Below are 18,442 nucleotides of genomic sequence, written 5' to 3'. Positions count from 1 at the left end.
GTGGGCTCTTCTCTTAAGGACATTACTGGAGCTGGCTATAAAGCCTGTGCCATCTCACGAGGGGGGAACAAAGAGAAACTCAAGTATTAAATACTCCCTCTGGGTTTCCCTTCAGAGTCTTGCAATCCGTCTTAGTCAGGTTCCTGTCTGGGTGATCTTCGTTAGAAAGTCCCCTTCCCTGAAAATGTCTCGCTTACTGCTGTAATGAATTCTAAGGCTTCCCCTCTGCCTTATTTTCTAGGCAGCTGAGATGCTTGAGGAAAAGAAATCCATACAAAGCACAGGACGAGTGGCTCACTACTGTGCCCACTGGAAGGGTGGGGGGAACGGGCAGGTTGAAAGAACCTCGCCACAATTCTTCAATTCTTTCCTATCTAAAGAGGACAGCAATCTCTGTTCTATCAGACAGGGCGGTTCGCAGTTTAAATGGTACTTGCTGCTAGCTTGCTTTTCCTGTCTCTGTCTCTCTCTTTGAAGTTGACTGGACAGCTTCCTCAAGCTGGCGTTATCACTCCCTCTAACCACTCTTGGCAGGCAATCTAATTCCCCCTGAAAAGGTCACCGCCATTTTAACTGCCTTTCAATCACATTAAGCACGCTGCCGCTCCTGCTCAGAGCACTGTGCCTGCAGCTCTCCTGACTGAGGTGCGATCGATAAACTGACACACTGTCCCCCTCCCAGACCAGCATCCCCAGTCGCTCCCCAGCTTCAATCCAGACCCTTCCCTGCTCAGACAAACCCCTTCTGTTGAAGGCATGACACAAGATGCCACGTGAGCCACGTCCCCCCTTAAAAAGTGACACAGACAGGAGCGGCTAAACCCATCGCTCCCTGACTTGCTTCCCCATCTGCTAAGAAAAGGGTGGGGTGTGGGGCACCCCTCTCCCATACAGGTAAGCGAATGGTAACTTCCACAGGACAGTTTGCTCAGGCGCCAGCCATGCCACCTTTGAAGCTGCTACAAAGAACCAGCCTCCCTGAAGCATCCCTCAATGCATTCATTACTGTTATCTCTCTCTCGCTCTCTCTTTTCCCCGTTACCAGTTGTGTGTTCCACCCATCGATCCTTGTGTAAGACACTGTTTTAAGTCCGCTTGCCTTTTGACTGCGTTAAGCCGTTTAAGAGATGACAGCAGCTTCTATCAGCGCAAAGCTGATGCGATTCTTTTCAGATAAAGCACTCCCCCCCCCCCCTTCAAATAACACACACACAAAAAGACACCAAATGTTTCAAAGAAAAATCCCCTTTTGAACTTCCCTCAGGAATTCTTTAAAGGGATAACTTTACAGTGTAAACACTTGGGGTAACGCGCATCCTTTCTGGAGAAGAACAGAAGAATTGGTACAAACGTGTCGAGAGTTAAAACTCCGAAAGGAAAACGTTCAGTGCTTTCACTTGCTGAGCTTTGGCTGCTGCTTAAATACAGACAGTCTTGAAGCTTATTAGATGTAGATTGCATGAAATAATCCCTTGTAACAAAGAGCAACAGCAATGGAAGATGTAAATGACTAATGCGAGAACCTCTCTCAATTGATCAGGGTTATGTAAATAGATGACTAGTCAATGCTAGAATATTTCAAAACAAATTTTCATCCCAGGACACCAGGGATGAAATTTCCCAACACCGGGTAAAATTTCTCACCATGGCACCATGCTGAACTTCAGGAACACAAGTGCGGACAGAGAGCTGCTGGGGGGAGGCAGCGTGACACCCCTTCAGCAGTTTCACAGCAAGGACCTGATCAAAAGCAGCATCTGGCAGATGTTGCACTTTTGTGGATTCCTGCCAGTCCCCCAACTCTGAGACTGCAGAGGGAGGTGACGAAAGGAGGAAGAGAAGATGACTCTCCCTGTCCAAGGCAGATTCCAGGTTTAGACAAAAATCGCTTGCGGAAAGCACCATGTGACATATTCATTGTCCCATTACTGCGGTATCCAACATGGCCCTTGTGAAAAGAACCAGAATCCTATTTAACTATTAATCCAGGTTTCAACAAGACAACAGTACCAGGTTTTTAGCAAACAGATTTAGTGATGGCAATTGCCAATATTTTAAAAAATGTGAAGGTAGCTAAAAGCACCAACTAATCTCTATATGACATGCCTAGACCACTCTCCAAGGCCAGACTGTAAATCCTAACAACCCATCCCTATTAACTTCTGATCTCCGGCCTCTCTTCACTACCTGTTGTTTCTGGACTTGTGCTCAGTTAGCTGAGGCAAGGTCTGTCTTTATTCCATGTGCGCACAATGTCTAGTGCAACGGGACTTGGCTGAGGTCCTCAGGCACCGCCAAGGCTAGTACTTATACAGATGAGTCTGATTCCTCAGGACAGCCTAGCCTATCACACATGAGCCTGTTCCTGGTCAGGTTGTGGAGAATGCAAGAACTCTGGATCAGGAATCTGCCCAGACAACCTGAACATCCAAAGGTGCCCACAACTAAGGGTACGTTTACAGTTATGGGAAGACCAATGGCTGGGGGTCGATCTTCTGGGGTCCGATTTAGTGTGCCTAGTGAGTCTGCACTAACTTGAGCTACCACAATGCTGCTCTTGACTCCAACGCTCCCAGCAGTCATGAGGAGTAAGAGAAGCTGATGGGGGAGTTTCTCCTGTCGACCTCCCGCCGTGGGGATGGTGGTAAAAGTCGACTTGAGATACATTGACTCCAGACACACAATTCTGATAGCTGGAGTTGGGTATGTAAAGATCAATTTTATCCTCCAGGGCAGACTTGGGCTAAATACTCAGCGCCTGTGATGGTTGGCACTGGGGGATTCTGTCACACCTGTTTTTTGATATTTTCTGCAACAATCTGGAATAGGAACATAAGAGCGGCCATAATGGACCAGAACAAAGATCCATCTATCCCAGTATCCTGTCATCCAACCATGGCCAATGCTGGACACCCCAGAGGAATGAACGGAACAGGGAATCACCAAGGGATCCTTCCCCTGTCATCCACTCCCAGCAGCTGGCAGCCCGAGCTTTAGGGACACTCAGGGTTTTGCACCGCCGACCTAATAGCCAGTGATGGACCTGTCCCCTGTGACTTTATCTAATGCTTTCTGAACCCTTTTACAGTTTTGCCCTTTACAACATCCCCTGGCAACAAGCTTCATAACTAGACTATGTGCACCGGGTGAAGCAGCACTCGCTTTGGTTTTCAACCTGCAACCTACTAATTTCGTTGGATGAAGTGACCTGTGTGATGGGAAGGGGTAAGTAACATCTCCCTATTCATTTTCCCACACACGGTTTATAATTTTGTAGACTTCTGTCATACCCTCCCCCTTAGGTCTTGTCTACACTCAACGGAAGATCAGCAGTGTGGAAATCAATTTAGCAGGTCTAGTAAAGACATGCTAAATCGACCACTCATCGCGACACCAGTACTCTGTCAGAATAAGACGCTCAAGGGGAACTGACAGGATAGTTTCTCCCACCAATCCCCCACTGTGGAGACACTGTAGTAACTCGATCTAAGCTACACTGATTCCCAGCTACTATTCAGTGGTATGCTACTACTACTGTCTGGAGTTGCGTATCTTAGTCCGACATTGCCCTCTAGTGTAGACCAGGCCTTAATCTCCTACCCAGAGCTGAACTGTCCCAGTCTTTTAAAACTCTCCTTGCGTGACAATACCACACTTAGTCATTTTCACTGCCCTTCTCCGCACCTTTCCCAATTCTAATGTACATTTTTGCAGATGGGGCAATCAGAACTGCACACAGTATTCATAGCATGGGTGTACCATGGATTATTAGATAATCTGTCCTCTCTCTCCCCCTTGCCTATGGTTCCTAAGAGTCCGTTAGCATCTCTGGCCGCTCCTGCGCATAGAGTTGATCAGAGAACTAGTCACAATGATTGCAAGATCTTTCTTGCATGGTAACTGCTAATTTAGATCCCATCATTTTGTATGTGCATTTTCCACTGCACTTCAGCTTTGGACTTAAATTTTATTTTGAGTAATTTTATCTCACATTCAAATTTTGCCCCTTCACTGTTCAGCCTGTTTTCCAGATCATCTATGAATACATTTAACAGCACAGGTCCCAGCACAGATCCTGGGGGATGCATGCTACTTACCTATCTCCACTGTGAAAGCAGATAATTTAGTCCAATCCTGTCTTTCTTACCTTTCAATCAGTTACCGTTCTATGACAGGCCCTTCTCTCTTATCCCATGACTTCTTTCCTTAAGAGTCTTTGATGAAAGAGCTTGTCAAAGCTTGGTGAAAGTCCCCGCTCTACTGTATCCCCCTTGTCTGCATGCTTGCTAACCCCCTCAGAGAATTCTGAAAAGATTGCAAGGTGCTACTTCCCTCTACAAGAGTGTTGGCTCCATGTGTGAGATCATTTTGCTCTTTTCTATAGTTCCAAACAATTTGCCCGGTACTGAAGTTAGGCTTAACTGATATGTAATTGCCAGGATATTCTCTGGAGCCTTTTAAAAAATGCATGTTAGGTTAGCCACCCTGCATTCTGGTACAGAGGCTGATTTAAGTGATAGCTTATGGACCATAATTAGTACCTCTGCAATTTCACACCTGAGTTTGTACAAAACTCTTGGGTGATGAACATCTGGCCCTGGTGATTTATTACTTTTTAAACGACAAGCAGTCCTGTGGCACCTTAGAGGCTAACAAATGTATTAGGTCATGAGCTTTCAGGGGTAAAACCTACTTCACCTCTGAGACTTATTACTTTTTAGTTTAGCAGTTTGTGCCAAACCTTCTCTATTAACACCTCCATCTGGGACAGTTCCTCAGATCTGTCATCTAAAAAAAATGGCTTGGGTATGGGAACCTTCCTCCTATCTTCTGAAGGCTGATGCAAAGAATTCATTCAGATTCCCTGCAACTGACTGGTCTTCCTGGAGTGATCCGTTAGCACCTTGATCATCCAGAGGCCCCAGACTGTCTGACTGGCAGGCTTCCTGCTTGTGATGTACTCAGACACTTTTCGTGCTGTTATTTCTTCCTTAGCTACTTGCTCTTCAGAGTCTCTCTTGGCTTGCCTTATTATACTTTTACACTTGACTTGCCAGAGTTTATGCTCTTGTATGTCTGAAGATTGTGATCACTGAGGTGATTTGTGTTAAAAAAAAACAACAACAAAAACTAAAACTAAAACAAAAACACTATTTAATGGCTCCGAATGGTTCCCAGTCTGGGGTCAGCACTGCACACTGCCTGCTAGATTTGAGCTGGAACTGCGCAATAAACGTTGGCCACCGTCTCCTATCCCCCAGGCTGTGACATCTCCTCCCAGTAACAAGTGCTATTAAAAGAGAAATTGATGAGACACATGGACATCTATTCTCCCTCCAGTTTTATGCATGTCTCCATGTCATTTCTTTAGACACTAGCAACAGCCAAAAAGCCTAGCAGAGTCTGCTGGGCATTAAAAATCCCTTTGATTTCCACATCACTGCTCCTTCTCAGCCAAGGAAACTGGGCCAAATATGGGGTCCGGAGTGGGAAGGGTCAACAACGATACCACCAATTCTGCACGAAGCAGTTTTTATCCTTGCAGGGCATCTCCAGAACGCTGCACCACCTTGCTGGGATGCAAATTAAGAGCTCTTTGTCCCAGAAAGGAGGAGAGAGAATCAACATTAATACAGGGAGAGGACAAGGCAAGTTCCATTCAGCTCCCCTGAAACTACACAGAACAGACCCATCAAAGGAAGACTCCACACACTTGCAGTCAGAGGACAGGCACACAAGGGGAGCCTGAGGCCTGGACAGGAGGGAAAGGCTTACACCACCTCTAACTTCTTTCAAGCTAAGAAGAGAGCACGGACTGGCCCAAGCCGAGATTTGCCATTGTGCACAGGGACAGAGAACTGGCAGGCTGCAGATATGCTTGGGGAAGCTGCAGCAAAACCCTAGGGAACTGTGGTGGTAAAACATTTCCCTTCTCAGAGGAGAACACGTCTCCACCAGGAACGGGCCATCCAGCGCTTGGCTTGATCCAACTCTCCCTGCAGAGAGCGCTGACCACCTTCCACGTGAAACACACCGGAAGACAGACCCTAGGTGTAGGGCGGCCACATCTCCCTGTCCCAAATACGGGACGAGGAGATATGGGGGTGGGAGGGGCGACGACTCCTGGCTGCACTAAGCCCTGGGGAAGCATCAGATGCTCCCAGCCCGGAGCCTCGGGAAAGCGGCAGCTGCAGGCGCTCCTGCCCCCGTTTCCACCCCCAGCCTGTGAGGCCATAAATACGGGACAACTCATCCCTTCTGAAAAATAAGTCGGGACACTTTCTTAGTGTCCCAAATACAGGACGGATGGTCACCCTACTGCGTGGGAGTTGCTGAGTCCCATGAGAGGGGGCCATGCCATGTTGTCAGGTGCCTTCTCGTCTCTGGTCAGTGAATTCTTTCAGCCATGAAAGAGCAGAGCTTCCTCCTTCCCAAAGCGCAGAAAGAGGAGACACCAGAATGGAGACCCTCTTGTGTCCAGCCTGGCCTTTTGGTAAGGACTAGATTAGTTTGATACCAGGCTGGGCTTTCAGGGAAATGGCATCTACAACCAATGGGCTTCTTTGCCATAGGTGGCTGCCATGATCCTATGAAATACTCCTCACTTGATTTCCCCACATCATCCTTGACAAGCCCTCAGCCTCCTCCACATTCTTTTGCCAGCCTGCACTCACCTTCTCGCCCTCCTAGGACATATAGCGAGGGTCTCCAGACAGCAGAAAACCCTGTGTTCACTCGGAGGACAAACCCGGGCATGGGACACTGTGATTTAGCTGAATTCAATACTTTTGTTTGGAAGTCTCCATGAACACTAGGGGCAGCCTTCCGTGTTGCAATAAGTTGCTAACCTCTAACCAATTCACACAATGGCACATTTTATTACTCTTGTGCAACTGACACATTTAAAGAGCGAACAATGAGCAAGGACCTTGCATGCTCATGACGTCTGATGATATGGGCTGTAGAGTTCTCTTCCACCTGCATTGTCATTTGAAATAGCATCCCCACAACCAGCGTGGAACTGAAAATTTAATACAACACCCCAGTTACTTAGCTAGAATGCATGGTGGATATTACCGGAGTGAGACGACCCTGAAATAATGTGAGGACGAAGGCAAAGGCTGCCCCCTGCTCACCAGAAGAGGTCACGGGAGCAGGAGTGGTTGAAGAGGAGAGGTCCCACAAGCACACAGGGGCAGGAAAGAGGGCACACTGCTCCTTGCTCATTTGAAGTAAGAGGATAATCCACACTGCAGCACTGACTGGACCACAGGAGAAGACCCGCATCCTGTGCTCTGTACTACTGATGTGAAGGGTTACGTTAATGAACAAAATCTAACATGGCCTGCCCCGTATGTCTAGAGCGCCACTGCTGATCTGGGAGTACGCTGATTGTGTGTGTGCGTGTGCGCGCGCGTGCGCACAAGCATCAGAAAACTGGTTTCAGAAGTGAGCAGCACACAGCATTGCATTCACTTGAAACACGGAGAAGTGGCTTTATGCTGCTACTTAACCTCTGTGTTCCGGAGCAGCTGGTCCTCGATTCCAGAGGTGCAATTTAATTGCAGAGGAAGGCCAGAAGAGAACAGGAGTGCTGTGGCACCCCTGGAAAGCGGGGAGGTGCCGGGGCATGGAAGGCGACTCTTTCCTTTGGGAGTCTCTTCCCTTGAGACACTTTACACTAAAATCCAAGCGGACGTACGAAGAGCTAGCATCCCCTCCTCTTTATTGAATGGACAAGCCGGCACTTCTGCTCTCATTAGGGCCATGTGTGTGAACCTCTCCCCTTAGCGCCAACAGTTCACACCAGAGAACAGTTTAGTAAATCCTGCTGTTGGAGGGCAAAGGGCCGAGTGTGAGAAAGAGGCCAGGTTCCCAGCTACAATTACCTTCACCAGTAAAGCTCACATGAGGTCAGATTTTGCTATAACTCTCTCTCCTCTGTAACTGGTTTCCCTGTCACTGGGGAAGGAACAGAAGAAGAAGGGAAAATAAAATGTGTTTGTCTGGGAGCCCTGAGGGCCTGCAGCGCTGGAGGTACACAGCAGGTTGCTGGATTCTCATTTATCAACCTTAAAAGGGATGGAGTGATAAATGCATAACCGGCCCTTTAATATTTTATGCAGGTGCTAAAGCGACTTCGCTGTCACCTTCAATACATCACCAGCGGCTGATAAACCAGCTCTCGTCACTCCAGGCTGGGAATTTTTACAATTTCATTTCTCTCTCCCCTACACTTCACATACATCCATGGATTTCTTAATATGTGCAAACAAGGAACTGATTCCTTCCCAAATGAGCTCCCCACCTACCTGCTCCTAATCTCTCCCCCCACATGGCTACACTGCATGCATGCTAAGTAAAGCAAGCTTTTGTGGGTAAGATAACACAGAATGTTACCCAGGGGTGGTAAGATCTGTAATCACTTGAAGTTACCACCCAGCTGGAAAGGCGCCGCTGTGGAGGGTTACAGAGCTTGAACCTCCTTCCCGCCCCGCCTCCCGCAAAGAGAAGCGACTGATTCAATGCACAGCAGAACTGGCCTCTATGCCTGTCAGATGGGTCCCAAGTCAGGGCTCTCGAAACACTCCTGTACCTCGGAATCCCCCCTCCAAGAGGGTGGTGGCACGTATCCTCTTCTGCCCGCACCATTCGTATTCCTCAAAGCGGTTGCCATTCTCGTTCTCGATGTCCACAGAGTCATCCTCAGTCATGCACGAGCCTTCTCTCTGTGGCAGGCAGAGAGGGACAGAGTGAGACACCCTGCATTCTCCTGGGGAACAGGGCTGTTCCTACTGGGAGCGCTATCTGGAGTGGGCAGCAGCACCTGCTTCCTCTCGACCAGCCTGATCTCTGAGTCGACAGAGCGGTGAGCACTCTGGTGCCTCTCAAGATCAAATAGGCAGCAGGGTTCCCCTTTCACACAGGGACGCTTCAGTTTCGGGTCCCAAGACAATGCTGCCACGCGCCCAAATGCAAGCTGGTGCCATCACAGCACGGAAGCTGCTTCCCTGAAGCTGAAAACAACAAGCTCCCTCAGCCCAGGAGCACAGGGTGGCTCCCTCGGCAGGGTCAGAAATGAAAGATGGGTTTCTCTGGACACCTGGCTCAGGGTGGCAAGTCAAAACCCAATTCTTTCAAAACATGCTTTGCCTGGGTGTTTTTGTGGCATGTTCGTTAAGTGCCCATGGCTGGTAGAAGCAGAAACCTACAGAAAAGCCCAAGAGCTGCTCTTGCCTTGCAGCACATCTACTGGGTTCACTCCTCTCTCCTTTCAGTCCTTGGGAAGGCTAATGAAGAGCCTGGCTTACATTCCCATGGGCAGTTGGCCGAGGAGGCTGGAGAGATCCTAATGCCCGAGGCTGAGGGATTTGGGCTTATTTAGCTTGCGGAAGAGAAGACTGAGGGGAGATTTAATCACAGTCTTCAACTTCCTGAAGGGGGGGGCTCTAAAAAAGGATAGAGAGAAACTGTTCCCAGTGGTGACGGACACCAGAACAAGGAGCGATGGTCTGAAGTTACAGAAGAAGAGGTGTAGGTTGGATATCAGGAAAAACTGCTTCACCAGGAGGGTGGTGAAGCACTGGAATGCGTTGCCTAGAGAGGTGGTGGCATCTCCATCCCTAGAGGTGTTTAACCCCTGGCTTGACATAGTCAGGGCTGGGATGACTTAGTGGGGATTGATCCTGCTTGAAGCAGGGATCTGGACTTGATGACCTCTTGAAGTCCCTTGTAGCTCTGTGATTGTATGATTCTATGCCTGGAGTGCAAGGCTTAAGCTGCATTTTTACCAAGTCTATTTTAAAGGAGCAACATCAAGCTGGCTGTAAAGGCAGAGAAGAGAAAACTTGCTGAGCTAGGCAGGAAGCTGAACATGTCACACTGAGCTTCAGATGGCCAAGTAACAGTAGACATAGGTCTTTTAAGCAGGAGTTTGTTCACATGGCAGGGTGGGGTGGGGTGAAAAAGCAAAGCCACTAGCATGAGGCAGACAGAAACCTACATGGCACGATCTTTCAGGCATGAAGTGACTGCAGCTCCCAGACAGCACACCCTATGGCCTGGGCTTTAATGCAGCAGGGTTACTTCATGCCCTTGGTGGGAAGGGCCACTACAGAGACAGCAGAGAGAAGGGAATGGCAGCAGACGGTCCTGCTGCGCCTCTACCTTTGCAAGGCATTGTTCCACATGTCTACTCATCTCCTCCTCGGATCCTGACAGAGGCCGGCTGCAGAGGGGACATACCTGCCCTTCGTCTTGTTTCCTCCGTTTCATTTTCCCAATCCGAGCTGCATGGAGAAACCGGGGAGAGAAGAACAACACGTCACCTTTGTAATTGCCAGAGCCAGCCCCTCCCCCCAGCAATACACGCCTCAAGGGAGGCTGTGGGAACACAGGAGCACTGATTTGCTGACTTTAAGATCACCAGAGGGGACAATTCTGATCACTCAGCCTGACTTGCTGGATAGCACAGACCAGAGGATTGCTTCCTTCCCTCCCACCTTCCTTGCATCAGGCCCATATCCAGTAACTGAGCTACAGCATGTTTTTACACAGGCATCCAGACTTGACATAATGGTTCAGAGATGCAGAACCCACCACACCCCCAGCTCTTCCAACAGTACCCATCCTGCTGGTTCTTGGACAGCTAAAGTACTGGAGGGTCACACAAGAAAAGGAGTAGGCAGAAGTTGTGAGATGCTGTGCACAGATAACTCTATGGAAACAAACAAGGGGGTGAGAGGATGGATAAAATGGACAATGCTGAAAAGATGGATAAAACTGAGACAAAACCAACCATAGCAGGGGAATGCTGAGGCCAAATAAATAAGCCACATCAATAACAATAAGAGTGAAGAAATGTGTGATCAAGCCATGCCAAAACCCATATCCCATTCAGGAAAGGCAGGTCGTGTGACAGCGCGGCACGTATACAGCACGGCGTATAGCAAATATGGACACCGATGACAAGAGAGAGCAATGCAAGACCTCCACACAACTGCAGCAGCACGGACCTGGTTATGATAAACAAGTCACCAGCGTCCCACGGTGGGACAAGAGATCACTGTAGATGGTGATATGTTACCCCTCAAACTCTTCACAGCTTTAAAAGTGATGAATGTAATAACCTGAGGTGTGGGGCGCAGCTGTGCTTTTTGCCCACTAGTTACAAATTCATACCTTGTTTCCTACCCTGGTCTGTGCAGGGTTGGGCCTTATTCTGCTCTTCTTCTGAGAGATCAAAGAGCCCTCTGCTGTCAGAGATTTCCTCTCTGGGAAAGCACGTGCTAGGAGCCCTGTAAGGCTCCAGGTTTAGTTGCCCAAGGTTACACAACAGTTACACAGCAGTAACTCTCAATATCTCATGCTCCCACGCAGGCCTGAATGCTCCCTTCCTAGACGTCAGATACAGACAGGAGCTACATGCGCAGGACAGGCAGTTTGGTTTGGGGTGAAAGAAAGGTGTTCTGCATCCCAGGACAGGGTCCTTTTTGGTCTCCCTCATTCTTAACCTGATTTGCATTTGTGTTATTTTTATTTAAAATACACCCAAGCCATGGAGTGAAAAACTGGGAGCTGCACTCTATGCACAAGACAGCAATCTGGGGGAGACTGAGAATTATACTGATTAGGACAAGGAGCTGAGAGAGCCTGTCACTTAATCCAATCTCTGGTTAATTTGAGCCATCGTTAAATGTGATCAAAACATCTGGAACCAAATCATTTGCATTAGAAAGAACTTCTGTCCTTTATTATGATGGCTTTAGGCAGGTATTACTGGATAACTCAATCACGGGCTGGAAAAAAGTCACTGTTTAATCAACAACGAAGGTCAAAATTTTGAACACAAGACAAGTAAGAGCCTAAGGAAAGCCCATGTGGTAATGAGAGATGACACCACTGAAAAGCTGCGTCAGTCAGAGATCGTTATTGACATTGTAAGCACTACCCACGTGCTTTGAAAGCTGTGATGTTCATGCCAGGGTTGGGATGGAAAGCAACGCCAATGGTTTACCACAACCAAAGCAAGGCGGCGAAGGGACTGCAGAGCTAGGTAAGTGATGGACAACACAGAAGGGGCACAGCAGACCTAGAACTGTCACCCATTCAGCATGCCCCTTTCACAGAACAAGAGGAACAAAAATGGTCACACTGGGGATGCAAGATTCCTCACCTTTCTAGTATGACTTCTTGAGCGTCTGGATTCCCACCCTCTACCAGGGTGCCCCATCTAGGAAGCCCTGGTCCGGATACACTGCTTTCCACACATTAGGACAGAAATCTATTCACTGGGAAAAACTTCTTCCCAAAGAAACTCTCCTTGCTCCTGATGTTGCTAGCAAAGACTATGCAAAGGCTGCTACAGCTCCTGGAGTAGCTATCAGCCTGGGAATTACAATGGAGGCCTTCTGGAACCTGATCCTCGGCCTGGGCCTGTTTACAACAAGGGTGTTCCCTAAGCCAATAACACAGTGGTTTCAGCAAACATCTAAAACTCATCCACCACTGCCTGCCCCAAAATCCTATCATCTGCTGCACTGTAGTGTGTCTCACATTGGCTAAGGAGTATTGACAAGCTAACAGGATGACTGCTTCCCAACATAAGCATCAGGTAAGGCAACGTTCCTGGTGGGGAGTGCTCCTGGAGTTTCAACATCTGTTTTGTCTGCTTCTAAGCCAGATGTTTCTCTCACTGTTACCACCTCCTTCTTCCCAAAGTCAGCTTTGCCCAGAGAAGTGATTCTAATAAGGCACCATAGGGCCTTATCTATGGTCTCCATTAAGGCCCAATCAACTCTGTTTAATTTATAAATAAATCAGTGTTTTCTAACTGCCTGTGATGCAAAGGCCACCTGGGTCTGAGAGCAAAGAGAAGCACACTCTAGCTCATAGTTCATCACCCACCAGAGAGATTTTGCAACCCTGGTTAGGTTTTTTGGGAGGATATTCCGTGCAGATTAGAACCCAGGTCACAGAGACAGAAAGAAATAGCATGACCTTAGTATAGTCAGAAGGTGTGACTATACTTGCAGTTTAGTTATGGGAGAAGGCTATTAGTGGCCACATATAAAGACATCTATCGATCTGCAAACGAGACCCACAGATCTGAAAGCACTGCATGCGTACTGGTGTCACTCCTCTGCCGCTTCTAGCTTGGGAACCAGAGACACAGAAGAGTTAAAAGCAGTCTTGCAAGTTTCCTCGTGCCTGATCACCTTGAGGAAACAAATTGTTTGCTGGGCAAGTTAAAAGTTACCAAATGCCATTTGTTTTTTTCACGGCCACTATAATCCTGGATGTCTCCGTTGGTCCCTGTACAAGAGTGCTGTCCTGGGGTGCCACTTATGCCTGCTGTGGAGAACTAATCAGTATTTAGTGCCACACAGGTGAGAGCAGGTGCAGCAGCAGCAGGATGTGTGTTATAGTCTGGGGTAATGTAGACCAAGTACAAGAGGCACTAGCAACACACCTAACCCAACAGGCAGGCATTGTATGTGTTTGGCATGGTAAGTTAACTCAGCCTCACAAAGTGGTCTTAACAAAGTAAAGTGAGACAGGCAGAGTCAGAGGAAAGATCAGGAAAAGAACCCAGGTCCCTCCCAATTCTATGCTAAATCCAGCAGACTGTACCCATCCAGCATCCCTCACTCCCTACCAGAGACAAGCACGTTTTTCCTTTACATGACATCACCACGAATGAAACAGCCACTGGAGGAAAGAGGTGTTGAAACCAAATTCAAATGCCATTTCCATTCTGTGGTCATTAGCAGTGGCGTGGTGCTGTTGAAAGCAAATGGTCCCCCTGGTGAGGGCTGACAGCACAAGGGAATGCAGCATCCTAGAAGCACATACCAGACAACATTTGCTATGCCCGCTGCAGAGCCTGGCTATCACTTCCAATCAGCACAGACGGGCCAGAGCAGCCCCAAAGGCAGGGGGTGATCGTGGAGCTGTCCCAAAGGGGAATGGCTCAAAAGAACGTGCAAGTGAGACCGCAGTATTGTTAATTAGTGCTGATAGATGCGATCATTTCTAATTAGCTCACTGATCCCTCTCCCCGGTGTGCCTATTGCAAGAGCAAAAGGAAGAGGGTGTGTGTGTGTGTTTGTGTGTGAGAGAGAGAGAGAGAGACGGGAGCAAAAGGAAGAGGGGTGTGTGTGTGAGAGAGAGAGAGAGAGAGAGAGACGGGAGCAAAATTAAGAGGGGTGTGTGTATGTGTGAGAGGGAGAGAGAGAGAGAGAGACGGAAGCAAAAGGAAGAGGGGTGTGTGTGTGTGTGAGAGAGAGAGAGAGTTTCCCCTGTCCCTGCACCAGTAAGATAAAAGCACCGCACTCCTGTGGAGTAAGCAAGAAGAGAACGGGGATTTCACACAAGAGCCCAGGAGTGCAATCGAGAGGTGTGTTCTAGACAAGCAGCAGCCTCATTTCAATTGCTGATTGAACCAAGCCTCTCCAGTTATTATTCCAGCCTTCTGTCAGGAGGTGAGGAGTTCATGAGGTTTTATTAGCGATAATTATTATTATTAGGCCATCGGAGGGCTTTTCAGCACCACCAGGGCCCCAGTTTTAATGGATGTACTTGCTCTACATTACCCCAGACTATAGCACACACATCCTGCTGCTGCTGCACCTGCTCTCACCTGTGTGGCACTAAATACTGATTAGTTCTCCACAGCAGGCATAAGTGGCACCCCCAGGACAGCCACTCTTGTAAGGGAGCCAACGGAGACATCCAGGAGCAGCAACAGGGGCATGTCTGCCCTTCATTCTCAGGAGAACTAGGACTGCCAAGCTGCTGGTCAGGAGACCTGTCCCATGATGACAACAATCCCCATACTGTAGCTACCAGAAATGAGGGAGCTTTAGGAGGTCACAAGATGTGGCCAGGCAAGTGGAGAAACTGACTTATGAGGAGAGGCTGAGGAATTTGGGCTTATTTAGCTTACAGAAGTGAAGAGTGAGGGACGATCTGATAGCAGCCTTCAGCTACGTGAAGGAGGATTACAGAGAGGATGGAGAGTGGCTGTTCTCGGAGGTGGCAGATGACAGGAAAAGGGGCAACAGTCGGAAGTAGCAAGTACACCTACAGGGCATGAACAGAGGGAGATGCAACTTCTAGGAGAGGTGTAGGTTGGAGATTAGGAAAAACTATTTCCCCAGGAACGTGGTGAAGCACTGGAATGTATTACCTAGAGAGGTGGTAGAATCTGCATCCTGAGGTGTTTAAGTCCCAGCTTGACAAAGTCCTGGCTGGGATGACAGCTGGGATTGATCCTGATGCAGGCAGGGGGTTGGACTTGGTGACCTTCTGAGGTCCCTTCCAGCCCTAAGAATCTATGGACTGAAGCCTCAGCTCTCTGCTAGAGAAGGGGTGAGGTTAGACCTTTGGATCAACCCCCAGAGGCAACTCAAGTGGGCGAAGTTGCTTTTCCCTTCTGCTATTGCTTACTCTGGACCAGACAAGCAGATATGGTGCCACCACCATAGCAAGAGGAACCAAAGATCACTGCTTCCTAGTATCTGCTTTAGGTACAGGTAAAGGCGTCTAGCAGAGTGCTTGATTCACTGGTGTCATGCTTATTGTAGAAGCTGCATCCTCCTCAGTTCATGCCCTCCTGTATGTAATCCAGGCTTCTGCCCAATGCAAGCTATTGGGACATGCCCTCCAGACCCTTTCAGAACTGCTAGCACCTTGGGGATCAATGGGAGTGAGGGATGCTGGGCAGGTGGATTGCTGTAACAGAGTGTCCCAGATCAGCTGCTGCTCCTTCTTGGCCTAAAAATTCCTAGTCACTTCTGATCACATCTCCCACACAGCTGCTCAGCTGGAGGCTGAAGGAAGTGATCCACTTTTAGTTTTCACTGCTACCTCAGTAATGAGACAATACTGGTTATTTGGTTACTTGCAGATATTCCATAATGCAGCAAAGTGTAGTAAAGCAATTGTGTACACAATGTAACAACAACTGGGAGAAGGCCTAGCCTCCCGAGAAGCCCTGGAGATGAGCAGTAAGTAAAACACTAATATATAAAGTGTCCAAAAAAAAAAAAAAAGATTAATAAGTTACTAATTGGCATTTTAGGTGGTCTGATGAGTGCAGACATATTTAGCAGCAGCTACTTAGGACACATTACAATAGCCCCATCAAATGAAGTGCAGATAATGTCATTTTAAATGAAATCCCGCATTTCTCTCCTCTAGTTTCACCAGGCTGTCATTCTTTTGCCTTGACTGGAAGCATGACTGGCTTGAGGCAGCATCAGTCCCGCAACAGACTCTGCTCTGTGCAGCTCTATGCAGTGCAGAAGACCACACACACGGAGGCCAAATAACTTCGACAGGAGCCCATCAACACAGAGTCAACTAACTACAGGTGGGGGTCAGTGGCAGCAGTGCACTCAGCCAGACTCTCAGACTTTCCTGGGAGGGGGAACTGTAAATGACACACAAATAGGAGCCTAGCAACCTTTTACAGCTCTACCGAAGTTCTTACAAAGATTGTGGAATCACGGGGCTAAAAAAGATCCCGAAAGGTCATCCAGCCCAGCCTACCCTCCTGCACAAGACCAAGTAACTCTAGTCCAGCTCTCACATGTGTTTGTACAATCTTAAATACCTCCATTGATGAGAATTCCATAGGGAAGTACCTTGCATAGTTTATCCGTCCTTATAATTAGGAAGGATTTCCGAATATCTAACCTAAACCTCACTTCTTGTCCTACCTTCATGCAGCACAAAAATAAAAACAACCTTTCTAACATTTGTGAGTATCATTAGCTGGCACCAAGTCTTTGAAGTTCTAATAGAAGGTGAGTCTCCTGGGCGAGAAACACTTGGATGAGATTCCCGCAAAAACCTTTTGGGACCCATCAACTTATCCGAGCAATGGTCCCACAGCAGCCATAGGAAAGAACACTTGATTCAAGAGGACATGGACAGCAATGACAGTAGAAGAAACCAGCTCAAGAACAGGACAGAGCAAAAGAAAGGAGAATTCTTGGGATGGTCAGAACTGAAACCGTCTGGGACTTTGTGGCTGCCAAACCACCTGAGAGAGAACACTGTTGGCTAAAGTCACAAGAGGGCCTCAATGGTGCTCTTACATTTTCATGGCAAACTTCCTCATGTTAGCACAGCCTTGCTTCACACCTCATGCATCACATATGGGCCTATGCTGGGACTGTTGGCATTAAGTTGACAAATACCATTTGTGGGTGCGCAGTCTAGTTCCTGACATTTTGCAGGACGATTGCACAATGATGCTCAGTTCCATGCAGGCTTAGGAATTCACAAGGCTGTAAGCACCAATTTATAAACTGTTTTGAGGTTTTTTGAAAATACAGCTGCAAGAAACCAACAACTCTGAAAGCACGGCAAATGAAAGCTAAGGTCCCCATTCTCCCAAAGGGTTATATAGGGAAATTGGCGCTCTGTAGCTCCTACATTCTGAAGGAGACCCCCCCATCTCCAAAAAGCATGCATGAGACCCTCAGGAAGAGCAAAATGTGAGTTTAGCATAAGTGAAAGGTGATGGACTGATGCTCAAAAACTAAGTGGAAACTTTACTACAGAGTGCTCACATGAAACAGGCTAAACTGGTATTCCAGAATCTACATTTGCTTCCATTCTGCTTGCAAGTCAAAGGGTTTGACCTATAAACGTCCTGACTATCAGGAGCTTTAAGGGAGGCCCCAATCTACCTTAACTGTAAACCATGTAATAATTTCATAAGGGATCACCGACATTGCTACCAGGTCAATAGCTGCAGGCTAGGTTTTCCCTTAGAAGTCATGTTGTTCTCCTCTTATTCTGTTTTGACAACTGACATTGGTAACAGGCAAAATAAAGAGCAATAAGTCACTAGAACTGGATGCAGATCTACGAGTTCTGAAGGGATAAGAAAATGAGATATCTGAATTGCTAACAGAAAAAAATGCTTGTTAAAATCTGCTATTATTTTGTAGAACAGCTATATTTTATCCTTTTCTGTAAGAGAAAACCTTTCTGGATAATCCTGGGAATGAGATCGGTGAGTCTCATGTCAGTACCAAGGTACACACCGACTGCAGTAACAATTAAAAATAATTCTAAAACATATAGATGACTACAGTACAAGAGGGACAAATTAATCCAGTTTCTGCAAAGTAAAAACTGGACTTTTTAATTTAGTAGACTTATCTGAAATGTCAGCAAAATGATGGGGAAAGGAAAACCAGATGATAATATATCTGGATTTTCAAAAAACTTTCTGACCAAGTCCCACCCAAGAAGCTAATAAGTAAACTACCAAGGAGCTTGGATGCTAACTGGTCAGGGGGCGAGAAGTTCAGTTCTCTTATGGATTAGAAATTGGCCAAGAAACGGAAAGTAAAAATTAATAACTGGCACACGTTCAAAACGCATGAAGTTTCTCTATTAGGATCAGAGTTTAGATAGGTAT

General features: G+C 47.5%; 1 protein-coding gene across 2 annotated transcripts in view; it reads right to left on the bottom strand.

Moving 5' to 3' along the window:
• RNF220 (ring finger protein 220) overlaps positions 1 to 18,442 on the bottom strand; it is a 322,120-nt gene that overhangs the window by 54,678 nt on the left and 249,000 nt on the right. Inside the window, exons 7-8 of one of the 2 annotated variants that reach the window (XM_075002647.1) lie at positions 10,246 to 10,289; positions 8,597 to 8,729 (exon numbers count right to left, since the gene is read on the bottom strand). In XM_075002647.1, the coding sequence (XP_074858748.1) occupies positions 8,597 to 8,729; positions 10,246 to 10,289 (177 nt within the window). Of the gene's footprint in view, positions 1 to 8,596; positions 8,730 to 10,167; positions 10,290 to 18,442 lie in introns of both variants that reach the window. The other variant, XM_075002648.1, reaches the window with a different exon arrangement.

Source organism: Carettochelys insculpta, chromosome 9, assembly GCF_033958435.1.
Source record: "Carettochelys insculpta isolate YL-2023 chromosome 9, ASM3395843v1, whole genome shotgun sequence".
NCBI lineage: Eukaryota > Metazoa > Chordata > Testudines > Carettochelyidae > Carettochelys > Carettochelys insculpta.
This window is presented reverse-complemented; position numbering and strand designations above follow the sequence as displayed.